The sequence below is a fragment of the Cryptomeria japonica genome, chromosome 2 (assembly GCF_030272615.1).
Source record: "Cryptomeria japonica chromosome 2, Sugi_1.0, whole genome shotgun sequence".
NCBI lineage: Eukaryota > Viridiplantae > Streptophyta > Pinopsida > Cupressales > Cupressaceae > Cryptomeria > Cryptomeria japonica.
Window position 1 is genome coordinate 556,068,636 of NC_081406.1, and position 14,276 is coordinate 556,082,911.

At 45.2% G+C, this 14,276-nt stretch overlaps 1 protein-coding gene across 3 annotated transcripts in view; it reads right to left on the bottom strand.

Annotated features, from left to right (window-relative positions):
- Window positions 1-13,683, bottom strand: part of LOC131038051 (gluconokinase) — an 86,585-nt gene extending 72,902 nt beyond the window's left edge. For 2 of the 3 annotated variants that reach the window (XM_057970338.2, XM_057970336.2), the window contains exon 1: window positions 13,548-13,683. Coding sequence is in view for 1 of the 3 variants with exons in the window: in XM_057970336.2 (XP_057826319.1) it covers window positions 13,548-13,554 (7 nt within the window). In the remaining 2 variants the exon portion in view is untranslated. The remainder of the gene's footprint in view (window positions 1-13,547) is intronic. The other variant, XM_057970337.2, reaches the window with a different exon arrangement.
- Window positions 13,684-14,276: the final 593 nt, after the last annotated feature.

Sequence of the window (14,276 nt, forward strand, 5' to 3'; positions counted from 1 at the left end):
AGACTATCTTAATAAAGCATCATTAAGTTCATAGCAGGAATATTGAATAAATAAGGTATTTTAAATATGTTTGGAAAGCTCAACCATAGGACAGCATAGGATAAGGTGGCATCGATAGGGTGTCTTGGATCCTCTACCCTAGGCCCAAGAGTGTTTTGCCCTCTCGGGTGAATAACTTAAAACATAAAGAACATAATGCAGAATAATGCCATAAATATCAGACAAAATATAAGAGATGTTCTATTCCATTCATAATTCGTGTCCTTCACAAGTTACATTCGGAAGTATATAAAGATACCGAGGGGGTGCGAGCGCCAACCGTCGCACCACAACTGCCACCCCTCGGTTGCCAACAAACAAACCCAATTACTAGTTAGTTAACTATTCTTATTCCCGTATACAATAATGCGGCTAACATCATCCCCCCCAAAAGAAAAGTCGTCTCCAGGCGACTTACAACAAAATGGAGAATACATGGAGCTCGCAAAAATCCAGAAGAAGAAAAAAAACTAAGGAAGTGCAAAAGGCGTCCCTGATGAAGAAGGTGCCGGTGGTGGTGTAGCAGTGGACGCCAAGCGCCCATGGAGCTCATACACCTGCTCCGTCCTCCTCTTGAGATCCTGTTCCGCAACCATCTGCCGCTCCATAGCAGTCTTTACCATATAGGCTGCCTCGAGCACCTCCTTATCCTTCTTGTCCACACTTTCCAGGGCACTGATCAACCGAGTCTCCAACAGCTCCCTCGAGGCCCTCTCCTCTTCCAACTGTATCAGCAAGGCAGACTTCTCTGCTACTAAAGTGTCCACCGCTGCCTAGTTCTGTGCCATGGTAGCCTCTAGCTCGCGAACCCTGGTAGCCAGCTCCTCCCGAGCTGTCACTACTGCCACCCTCAAAGCCTCAACTATAGTTGCCATTTGTTGTGACCTCTGAAGCTCCAGATAACCTTTACGGAAGGCCTGCTCTACCTCTCTCGCCAACGACTGCATCCAGGTCTCGCTGATCCCCTCAGTGAGGCGCCAAGCCTCCAGCGTCGCCAGGCTCTCCATGTCCGGCCACCCGGCACACTCAAAACACCTCTCAAACTCAGCTCGGCATCCGGTGCGGGCAAAGGTCAACAACCCTTCCATCCGCTCAACCATGGTCGCATTGGCTTGGAGCGTGGCAGAAGACACAAGCCGCTGTGCTCCCAGAGTCATCTCAGTAATAAACTGCTCCAACTCTGCACCCTGCTGACTTCCTACAGTCACCCCCACAGGAACCCCCTCTGCGGCGACCACCGCAGGGGGTGAGGCAACCCTCTAAACTGCCCTGCTGCTCAGGGAACTCCCTTCCTTGAGATCAATGACATCCAAGGAATACATGGTCCGCCCTGGAGATAGAGTGGCCTCTCTCGCAGGTGCCACGGGTGCCATCTAGTAACGGCTCAACCGGGCAGTAAGGTCATCATGTAGAGTGCCTGCTTCCACTATTGCCTCCTGCATATATCCGGGCAACCCTGGCACATCCTGCCCTGTCACATCCAGCACATCGTGCACCATGGAAGCCTCTGGCACATCGTGGGCCATGGACGTTTATGCACTCGCCAAGGTCTCCACCCGTGGTGGTGTCATGGCTATCGTCACCCGAGGTTGCCCAAAGCTAGGAACAGGTACCATGGTGACTACACTCACTGTGCCGAAAGATCGCAGCACCACCAACTGACGAGTTTCCTATAAGCGGGCTGGTGTAAAGTGGACGTGCACCTACAATGCTAAAGTAGACCCTGTTGTACCTGCCGACTCCACCACCCCTTCTTCCGGCCACTGGTCGCCTCTTCTCCCTGCCAGTCGGAAACTCCCTCCGCTTACCTGGGAGGTGTCTGCGGATTCCTCCCTACCACTTTCTGCATCCTTAGCCTCGGACTCTTCCGTGTCAGACTCCGTATCGAACATGGCGGCCTTCTTTCTTTTTGTGCCCAAACGTGCCTCCGTGCCATGTGCCAAGATGTCCAAGTGGGACCAATAGAATATGGGCGGCTGGTCTGGTGCAACACGCCCTTGCGGCTCCAATGGATGTGAGCTTGGGGTGATCTATGTGCAGACTGTGTCGAGGAATAATCCAATGGCGTGATGCGGCATGTAGAACTTTTTGTATTGCAGCGTCATGAACTCGTCCATCCTATCCGCCAATAGTGACGCCCAGTTGTATACCACTCCGTTGTGCAGCCTGTTCATCAACACTATCTGTGCAATGGCGATGTCCGACACGCGGCTGGCACCTGTGAGGTGACTCTTCACCACTGACAAGAGGCATCGCCATACCCCCTTGGTGAAAAACTGTTTCTTCACCCCCCGACTCTTGCCTGCACTCTTGAGGCTATCTTTTTCTACCTGGGTAAGGTTATCGCACAACATCAAGTGCAACAATGTGGCACGATTTTCGGGAGATATTTTCTGTGAAGTGTCTATTTTCTTCCCTTTCACCCCGGGTATGCCAAATACCCTAGTGAACTCGCCTGCTGTGAATAACACTGTTATCATCTGGTGTTGATAATCAAATACCGACTGGTGATGATGTCTGTCATAGCTGCCAATCATGGCACGCAAAACCACCTCGAAGTCCTTGATAGAAAAAAGCGGCATCTGGACGGCCCAGTGTACCTATGCCTGGCGAAGGCTTTTCTTTATCGGATCATCTTGAGGTGTCTTTGCCCACCAGTTCCGACAGTCGATTCCATTCAGACCTTCGAACATAATATTCTTTGTCGTTATTTCATCTTTGTCCTTTGTCGCCAAGGGTTTGGGACGATGCTTCTTGCTTTTTTGACTGGTGCTCATACCGAGACTACCTGCAATACGCACCCCAGATGGCAGAATCCGTTTCCCTGTGTCTGTACTGGTTTCTTTTTGCCCTCCCTGCAACTTGTCTTCTAATGGCTGCAACCGTTTCCGCCAATCTGCCTTGTTCCTGTTTATGTCCATTAGTACCAAATTACTTCTTCAATTATGCTTTTATAACCTTTTCTTTTTTTCAAAACTAAAACCCGTCTGCCGTAGCGGCACAGACTTGTGCAGCTTGGTGCGTGTATCTGTGCAGGCTTGTGCCGGCTGCGCGTGTGCGGGCTGTGGGTGTGCGGGCTATGCGGCTGCGGGCTGTGCGGCTACGCATGTGTGGGTTGTGCGGCTGCGCGTGTGCGGGCTGTGTCGTGCGGGCTGTGCGGCTGCGCATCGTTTCTCTTTCTTCCCCCCATGGCTGTCGTTTTTTTATTTCTCCCTCGGCTGTGTGGGCTTTTAACCCATGGCGGTGTCCACCGCCGATGGTCCACCGCACGGTGGTGCCACCATCGGTGGTCCACCGCCCGATGGTCCCACCGCCGATGGTCCCACCGTACGGTGGCCCCACCCCCCCTTTTTTTGTTTTTCCTCTCATACAGTCGGCGTGTGGCCGTACGGTTTTTCTCTCTCCGTACGGTTTTTTCTTCGTACGGTCGGCTTGTGGCTGTACTTTTTTTTTTTTTTAATCGTTTTCTATCAAACATCTTGACTGGAGGGTCCAGGCTCCCTCCGTTCATGGTAAACCTTTAATTTTGACCCATTGATGGCATCTGGTACCTCCCTCCCGTCGAGCGTCCACAACTTGATTGCCCCGTTGGCATTGACCTCACGTACCTTGAAAGGCCCTAGCCATCGCACTTTGAATTTCCCAGGTTTGATTTCATTCCTTCCGTTGAATTTCAACACTAACTGCCCAGGAGTAAACTTCATTCGCCGGAGACGCTTGTCGTGCCAAACCTTTCGTCTTTGCTGGACTGTCTCTGTCGCCCACTGAGCCATCATCCTTCGTTCATCCAATTTGTTCAAAGTATACAGTCTCTCTCTCAGGCTTTCCATGTTGCCAAGCCGATTATCAATGGCGATTTGAAGACTCGGCACCATGAATTCAACTGGCACCACAGCTTCTTGTCCATACATTAGCTGGAAGGGAGTCTGTCCAGTAGTTACCTTGTAAGTTGTTCGGTATGCCCAAAGTACCGATGGTAGGCACTCCTCCCAGTCTTCCTTCTCCACTCCACAAGACTTATAAATCACCGACACGATTATTTTATTGGTCGCCTCGGCCTGCCTGTTCGCCCGCGGATAGTAGGGTCTTGATAAGGAGTGGAAGATTTTGAACTCAGTTGTTAGCAATCGGATTATGTGATTTACAAAATGTCCTCTGTCACTCGTCAGTTGGATTGGGATCCCATACCGCGTAATGATGTATTCATAGATGGATTTTGCTGTATTGACCGCCGAGTTGTCCGGTAAGGCCCGTGCCTCCACCCACTTGGTCAAGTATTCTGTTGCCACTACAATGTATCTGCATCGTTGGGCTCTACTTGGTTTTAATGGTCCAATGAAATCCAATCCCCATCTCTCAAACAATTCCTGGGCATTCGATGGGTTGAGGGGCATAAAATCCCTCTTTAATGGCCGTCCGGCCCGTTGGCATGTATCACAGCTCGTCACCCACTCACTAGAGTCATTATGTAGTGTCGGCCACCACAGTCCTGCCAACAGAACTTTCCTGGCCGTGGTGTCGGGCCCCATGTGCCCACCTGCGGGCCCTTCATGTGCTTCCCTTAGGACGCCTTGAATTTCCTCTTCTAAGACACATCACCGTAGGATCTGGTCAGGTCCCATTTTGTACAAGAGGCCATTAATGAGTTGGAATGTTCTGCTCCTTAGTACCAGTTTTCTTCTTTCTCCTGGTGGCATCTCCTTCGGAAACTGTGATGTCGACAAGTATTCCCCCACGCTTGCGTACCAGGCGGGGAGAACCGCGATGCGAAATAAGTGAGCGTCTGGAAAATCTTCATTCACTCCTTCGGCCGGTTCTCCCGACTGGATTCTCGATAGCTGGTCGGCTATCACATGGCTCTTCCCGGGTCTTACAATAATTTTAAATGTAAACTCCTGAAGCAATAGCAGCCATCGGTTGATTCGTCCTTGGATAATTGGCTTGTTTACCACGTACATCAACGCTTGGTGGTCCACATAAAATGTGAACGGGGTGGCCAGTAAGTAATGTCGAAATTTCTGGATGGAGTACACCATCTCGAGGGCTTCCCTCTCTGTGGTGCTATAATTTTTCTCTGCCTTCGACAGGCGTCTGCTTGCAAAGTAGACTGGGTGATTGAGCCCGTGATCACCAACCTGCACCAGTGTGGCCCCTATGGCAAAATTGGATGCGTCAACGTGTACGTGGAACTCTTTGTCCCAGTCAAGATATGTTAGGATTGGCGCACCCACCAACCGTGACTTCAGTTCTTGGAAGGCCTCTTCCTGAGCCGTCCCCCATGTGTATCGTTCACCTTTCCTTGTCAGCTTGTCCAGAGGGCAGGATACTCGAGCAAAATTTTTGATAAATCTCCTGTAATACCCTATGTGTCCTAGGAAGGATTTGACTCCCGTGACATCTGTCGGTGCCTCCATTTCCACTATCACCCGAATCTTGTCTGGTTCAGTCTTGAGTCCAGCCTTACACACTATGTGTCCTAACAGCTTCCCTTGAGGCACCATGAACCTGCATTTTTTGGGATTGAGTGCTAGGCGAGCTCGCTTGCATCTCTCCATGCATTCGCCAAGTGTGGCCAAATGTGTATCTTGGTTACTGTAGATGGACCAGTCGTCAAGGAACGCCCTGAAGTTCCCTACTGACATCTTTTCAAATATGTGAAGGATTATCCGTTGAAAGGTCGCTGGTGCGTTGCATAATCCGAATGGCATTCGATTATACGCGTACATGCCATCCTCCACTATGAAGGTGGTTTTTAATTTGTCTTCTTCGGCGATGGATATCTGGTTATACCCAAAAAATCCATCCATGAATGAATAAATTTCATGACCGGCCACTTCTTCCAAGATGCTATCCGTAAATGGTATTGGAAACGGGTCTTTTATGGTGACCGCGTTAAGGCATCTGAAATCTACGTAGATTTGGATCTGGTTTGCCTCCTTTTTAAGGGATATCACTATGGGCGACACCCACTCGCTAGTCTGAACTTTAAAAATAATCCCGGCTTCGAGCATACGTTCAATTTCATCATTCACTCTTGCCGCATAGTTTTTATTCATTCTGTACGGCCTCTTCCGTACAGGTACGACCCCAGGTGCGAGTGAAATTTGGTGTACGCATAGTTTTGGCGGCACCCCTTTGAGGTCCTTATACGTCCAAGCGAATACATCCTTGTATTCCATGAATATTTTAAACACGGCGGCTTTCAGGACTGGATTCCGGTCGTCGCCAACTAGGATGTTCCTTGGCTCTGCTTCCGTGCCGAGGTTTGTAGGTTTTACGGACTCTTCGTACCGGATTGGTTTTGTCATGTCAAACCTGTGTGCCAATACTTCGTTGACCGGGGCATCCCCTTCGGTGTATTCCCCGTACGCTGGCGGAAATTCCTTCTCATCCCGATCCTCGTCAACCTGCAACATGTTACACCCATACAGCAGCTCGTAGTCCTCCATTTGCCAGTGGAAGAGCCCATTAAGGGAATTGGTCTCTTCCTCAGAACATCCTTGGATTCCGAGGACGCCTTCCTCGTTCGGTTCCCTTCTGTACTTTCCTCCGTCAACTCCGCCTTCGCCGTCTGATTCTGACTCTGACGCGAGTTCTTCACTCACAAGTTGTGTTTTCAGGTCGATAATAAATTTTCTCCCGACTTTCTCCATTGACAACGTGTTACGCTTCTAGTTGTGATTCACTCTGGCTGCCACCAACCACCCTCTGTCCAGAATGGCGTCATATCCTTTCTTGGTGAGCGGAATCACCACGAAGTCGAGGACAAATGGTTGTGTCCCGATGGTCACTTGTTGTGCCATGAGTGTTCCAAGGGGTTTGATACCATGTTGATCTGCTCCCAGTAAGTTGAAGGTTGACGGCCATAGTGTCGACTTGCCAAGCTGCTTCCAGGTTTCTTCCAGAAGCACATTCACTCCGGACCCACTGTCGACAATAGTGTCAGTCAGAATGGTGCCCAGTATTCCCATTTCTACCACCGCCGGGTGCCAGCCACTATATAGTGTCAGGACCAATGGGTCTGTAGGTGTTCTATCGGAACCATCCGTATTCCGGGTCGCCTGACTGTGCGGGGTTACTTGGACCGTACGTAGGAGTGTCGTACGTAATTGCGGCATCGTTTCCAGGAGGTCCTTCATCTTCATTGGCACTTCAATCTGCAGCATTTGCTTCAGGATATTTTCCTCTGCCTCAGAGCGGGAAGTACTTACTACTTCTTGGGTGCTCCCTTGTGCCAACATTTCCTTCGCCACTTCAGCCTTGGCCTCCAGCACCCGCTGCTTCTTCGTGCGAGGGTCTGGGTATGTGGCCTTCTTTGCCTATGACCATGTGATTGCCAATACCCGTTCCTCCGTCCTGTCGATGTTGAGCAGGTTCACTCCCGACTTTGGGCAAGTTCCATCATCGTGGTCTCCAGGCCCACACCATTTGCATAGTTTTTGTGGAGTTTCTTCTGAGGTGCATTCCCTGGCAAAGTGGCCCCATTGATTGTAGGCTCGGCATTAGATCATTGGCCATCCCTTTGCATCATATTGGATTCGGCTCCTATTATTATTATTGGTCCTCCCCCCTCGCCGGTTGTTCCGATATCCACCAGATGATGCATTATTGTTGGCGGTTTGCGAAGTTCCGATGGCCGGCTGCTCCTGCGTGAAGAGAACTTGTTGGTTCCTAGTTTTCATATTGTAGGGACATTCCTTTGTCAAATGTCCTGCAATCTAACAAATGTCACAGAAAGCCTTCTTGGGGTAGGACCCCTTGGTGTGTCCATTGCTCCTACAGTCGGTACACCACACGTCATTTTCTTCAATCTTACTTGTACTCCCTTTCATGGCTTTGAATTCTTTCAGCATTCGTTCCATGTCCTTTTGGAGAGCATGCACCTTTTTACTCGATTCGCCACCGCTGCTACTTTCCCCGTCAGAGTCTTCATCATCGTCAGATGAATATTTATTACTTTTCTTCTTCCTTGATGTTTGTATTCGCTCTCTAGGTCCATCGCCCTATTATAGGCATCATCATATGACGTCGGGGGTACAATTTTCATCTTTTTTCGTAGGGAGGATTTCAATCCTTCAACGAACCATCATTTTTTCAAGCCCTCTGCCGATTGGCTTTCCATTTTACCCAACAATTCCTTCAGTCTCCTGCTGTATGCCCGTACTGTCTCCTTGGTACCTTGTTTGGTACTGTATATCTCCGTTACAATTTCGTTGTCATCACGGAGCAACCGAAACTCCTCCGTGAATTACTTCTGTAGGTTGGCCCACGTGGCCACTTTTTGCTTATCTACATCGGAGTACCAATCTATGGCAACTCCACGTAACGTGGCTGGGAACTGTTGTACCCAGTCATCCTAGTCTGTCACTCCGTTGGCAGACCAAATGGTTTCACATGTACAGTAGTGTTGTAAGGGGTCTTCCTTGTCGTCCCCTGTGAACTTTGGCAATTTTTGTTTACTCGCCATCCCGGGTCATCTTCCTGGGGGCGCTTGTGTCTGTGTCTGTGACCCTGCGCTGCTTCCTCCAGTGGTGTCGGTGGTGTGTTCTGCGTGGGCGACTGGAGGTATGGTGTTTTGCCTGTCGTGTGTGGCACCTACACCCGTACAATTGCCCTCCCCTTCGCTTTCACACGTGCCCACTCCTGGTTCCCGTTGGTGATCTTCACTCCGTGGTGTAAGGGATAAGTTTCTAAACTGATCCCGAGTCTCCTCAACTAGATTTTGCCGTAACCTTGTTTCTTCCAGAAACTCTTCGTGGCTCTGCGTCCCACGATGATCTGGCGACGTGTAGAAATTTCCGTCGGCTTCTGCACCCTCCGTGACACCTCCTTGGTTCCCCTCGGGCCACCCTTCGGCAGGTCGTCCTTCGGCAAGTTGCCTCAGCCTCCGTCTATGTTCTACTTGCTGTTCCAGAATCAAGGCCCTCTGCGCGGCCTCCCACTCGTCCATTTCTGCTTTTTTATTTCTATCTTTATTCAATAGGTTTGGCATTAATTGTCGCACATTTCCATAACTCACAATACATAAATCAAAACACGTCTTTATTAATTCATCTGCTCAAATACAACTCGTGTCAATGACACTTTTATTTGAATATAAAAAGTTCAAGGTTCAATTCCCTCCTGGCCTGGCGCCATCCTGTTCCGTTTCCCGTCGATTGTTTTCTTTGTAGTGTCGAAGGATCTGCTGGCGTTGCTCTTCCTGGGCAATCTCCTCCAGGTGAGCCTGTTGTGCTAGCGATGCCTGTGCAAGCAACCGGGGGAGGTGGTTCATCAATCAGTTTACTACCGGGCTAACCTCCAGAGCTGTCCACACGGCACTTGGTGGGATTTCCACCTCTGCCGCCTCTCGTCGGACGTAGGTCTGGATGGCTACCTGGAGCAGAATTGAAAATTCTCTCGTTGTCGTGTCTTCTCCTGTGTAAAGTTCTGTTCACGCGTCGTCGGCCTCTGGGTTTATTTCACCAACGGGTAGGCCCATTGTGTCCATGCACCATCCATGTCTTCCGTTCCCGACTACGTCTAGGCAACAGCACCAAATGTTTTGCCCTCTCGGGTGAATAACTTAAAACATAAAGAACATAATGCAGAATAATGCCGTAAATATCAGACAAAGTATAATAGATGTTCTATTACATTCATAATTCGTGTCCTTCACAAGTTACATTCGGAAGTATATAAAGATACCGAGGGGGTGCGAGCGCCAACCGTCGCACCGCAACTGCCACCCCTCGGTTGCCAACTAACAAACCCAATTACGACTTAATTAACTATTCTTATTCCTGTATACAATAATGCGGCTAACAAAGAGCGGATATACCATCCCTCTTGGCCTCACGTGGCCCATGCCATCCATATGAGGTGGTTTACCCATTGAGGTGTCCACATCCCGTTCCCCCTCATCTTGCCATCATTTCCCACTCCCTATGATTGGACTTCTTGTGTTGATTCACCATGATAGAGGGATAAGGCTACAACAGGGTGCCCTGGAAGCTCATCTCTTCTAAGTCCAAAGGCAGTATCCCCTTGGCCTCATGGGACCATCTGGTCACCACCATGAGGTGGCTTACCTAGAAGAGTACCCCATCACCGTACCTCTCTTGCAATCCCTCGTTTCCTCTACCATGGCTGACTTTAATAAACATTCAGAACATACGAAGGATTTCAGTATTATGCATACATTCTACATAAAATAAATAAACTGCAGCAAATCATTAGTCAGATACAATTAGTATTCACTATGATATATAGGCAGTTATAAACAGCAGTGCATTGTTGATCATTAGTATGCAGAGATATATGTATATATTTATACAGCCTTTACTATGTTATGTACAGGGAACTCGTACCAAACTATATTAATCAGTCGGATTGCCTGTGTATCCAATATCTCATAAAATGTCAAGTCTGATTCCTTCGATGATCCTTTGACTGCTGGGACGATCCCCTTTATATCTCCTTCCTTTTGGAGGAGTCATGTTCTTTCATCGGCTGGCTGTGTTGGTTGTGGAGAGATGCCTCCCTCTAACTGACAGCTGCCCCTTCATGTTCCATTTTGACCAATCACTTCTCTTAATCTTTAACTAATTAATAGTTTACAAATAAAATTGTGGCACCTCTTGGGGAGGAGGAACCAATCCTTATCATTTGATGTTGTTCCTAATTATTAAACCCGTCCACCAAGGATATGCGATTAAGGCAAGGGTCCGATGAAATTGTGAAGTCTAATTTTGTGAGACAATTTCATTGCTGGTAAAAGGATATGTCAGATCATGGGCATGACATCCCTCTTACAGGAATATAAATAAGCATTCCATTGTGAGTGCTGGTTATCAAAATGACCACATAGTTCAATGGGAAGGACCTCCTGTGGAGTCAGTTAAGTTATATGTGGATGGTGCCTCTCAGGGGAACCCTGGTAATGCTGATACAGCAGGTGTATGCCAAGATCATAATGGCCAGGTCATCTTCTAGTTTAGTGGCAGTTTAAGGAAAGTTATGAATAATTTTGCTGAAGCAACGGTAATTCAACAAGCAATTTTGAAAGTGAAAAAATGGCAACTCACTTGTACTGTTCTGGCTTCTGATTCCAGAAATTTTAGTTGATCAGTTTAAAAGACAATCCTCTTCCTGTCTTCAGAAGTGACAACTGGGAAATGTTTATAAGACATCAATCTCCTCCTTAATGGCTTTAGTGTGGTGAACTGGAGCCATATAAGGAAGGAAGGAAATCAAGTGGCTGATTTCCTAGATGAATCTGCTTCAAATCAGGACGAAATCAAGATCGAAAAACAGGATGAACAGGTGCTTCCTTGCTTGGATTTGAATCACAATTTCCATCTCCTTCTTCATAAAGACATCAAAGCTCTCAGACCTATTGCATTGCTATGCCCCTCATCTTAGGCACGGGCAGTGGGTGGCATAGGTCTTGATGTGCTTGTTTGGTCGGTTGTGCCTGGTGACATCAGTTGTTCTCTAATGGAGATTGTTTCTAACCATAGTAATATGTTGGTCTATCCTCGCTACCTTTTCAGCATGACCATGGAAACATGGAGCAGCTTCTGTCCCTGAAAAATCAGCAAGGAATTTCATGTGTGTCCGTGGTTTTTTTCTCTGGGACTGTTTGGGACCTTGCTTCCTTGCCTTTCTCCTGGTTTGTATGGAATGGTAAGGATGTCATTTTCACATCCTACTCAATTATCCCAGACCTTTTGAATCTGTTGTGCTATGAGTCTGCTTAAGACTGGCAGACATTATTGTTGTAATCTGATTCAGCTCCATTAATAAAAAAAATTCCTTTTGCTAAAAAACCAAATATATGTAGGTTGAACTCAAAACAGAGAATGCTAATTCAATCTACAAGAAGTACCTGTCAGGAGAAAAAATGTGTACTTCAAAGGTCCAAAGTTTTAAGAACATACATGAGAAACTAATTTTTGGTATCAAATCAAAAACTGATCCTGGTAAGTTTATAAGCCATTAAAAAAGAAATCAAGTGAAGAATTTGTAAAGATCATCAAAAAAATATGGATATCACTAAAAAGCCCGTGAAACCTACTGATTCAGGGGAACAAGTATAGCCCCACAAAAAACTAGAAGGTAAACCTAAAGTTTGTTAAAGTTGTTGATGTGCCGGGAAGGTTAACAACTGTAGTGAAGAGAAGACTTCTGATGTTGACCAAAATTCAACATTTTGTTTTGTATATACTTTCGATGGAGAATTTGATCACAGTTACAACTTGCAACAGGAAAGCGCAATGAGTTTGGTGTCCTGTTTAGAGTTTAGAGGAAATTACGTAAGCTTGTAAATGCAAATTATTTTCAATACAGCAAAACGTGTATTTGGTATATAGCAAGGCCAATCAAAGGTTGGGCCAGATACAAGCCTGCTAGCCATATAGGGCCACTTCATGCCAATTGTAACAACAGAACAAAACCAAATACTGCATTTTATACTAGATAACATTAAAGTAATGTGATACTGAAGCAAATGCACTAAAAAGTACATTATTCGTAACTCCTTGTTCCACTATGGGTATTAATTTGAGGGGTCTTATCTCTTATAGATTCACTAACTGAGAAGAAAAAGACAAATGAAGGAGCATAATGCAGGTGATAATGGAAACTAAAACAGGAGGATTAACTTCATGTGCTTTTCCAAGCACTGTGTTATTATCATCTTAAGATTAATGGCAGTAGCAACAGATAATTGACCATAGAACTAATGTGTTGCCAATTTTTAAACAAGATATTTTATTTATCTTGAATCCTCTTTCTTAGTAATCCTGAGTAAAGTGTTCAAGTAACAGTTTGACATAGCAAACAAACTGGGATACACAGGTATTGAATCGTTTCTTGCTCCAACCACTCTGTAAAAAGCGGACCAACTTGCAAATAAACAAAGATACAAAAGTTCAACCGTATGCCTGGTTGAATAGCTTATTGTTCAAACTACTCTTAAAAATACCATATCTGATCGTTTAAAAAAACATATGATATATGCGAATGGAAACTCTACCCTGATCTTTGCCATAATTACATATATTTTTTGAAATGCAAAAGCAAAATCTTTTATAAGAGGTAATTAAATATATTATAGGATGTTCTTAACCAAATCAAAACTGTGTGACAAAGTAAAGTCAACAGAAAGCTTGCTGTTATGTAACTGGCGTCTGATAGAAGTTGATTAGTCAAAAGTTATCTATTTCATATGATTCAGAGCACTAATCTGTCAAAATCGACCACGACGGAGAAACAAAAGGTTTGAACTACGACTACAATGATTTTCAATAAAGTCCAAACAGAGAATAGCATAAGAATAGAATAAGTTCCGAGTGATCCTAAATAAAATATTTTGCAGCCAAGGGATTTTTATTGTATGTGATATAACAATGTGATCCAGTTTCGAATCCCCGCGAAAATAAGGGCACCAAGAGATGCAAACAGTGGCATGCATATGCAGAGAAAGACAGAATTGAAGATATAGAAGATAAAAATGATAAGCTCACCTCCCATTGTTTGGATGTATTGCTGCTAATCTGGCCAGCCAAACAGAGAAAACATCTATTACATGATTACCTATTTATCAGGAAAATTAAGTATTTTTTTCTAGCACGCAAGCTATCAGGATAGGTATTTGTCATGTCTTTTATATAAATTTTTCTAATGTTAATCTACTTGGCTGAATTGTATTTATATTTTTTTCTAAATATTTAATTTTTTATTAATATTTATCGTTATAATCATATGCAATCATATCTTTTATCCAAATATAAGTATTGGTAGTTAGGTTGGCTGAATTGTACTTATATTTTTCCCAATAAATAAACTTTTTAATAGTACTTTGGTCCAGCACTATAGGTATGGGTACTTTGGTTGATTGAATTGTACTCATATATTTTTGAGATGCTTAAATTTTTTATTAGTACTTGTTGGTACTATTGCAATCATTTCACAATTTCAATTTTTTAAGATATATAAACTTTGTTTTAAAATTAATTTCACTATCTATTATAAAACAATTATGTAGACAATTGTTTAGGATCTTGTAATTTTTATTTATTTTTTAATTATTAAAATATATTATAATATTTGATTACAAATTACATCATTATATTTAATTATTATATTACTAATAATGTTAATAACTTTATATTTAATTCATTTAAGTAAAATATTTTTACACATTCTAAATTGGAATTAGACCTAGAATTATATAGATTATGTTAATTTTATAA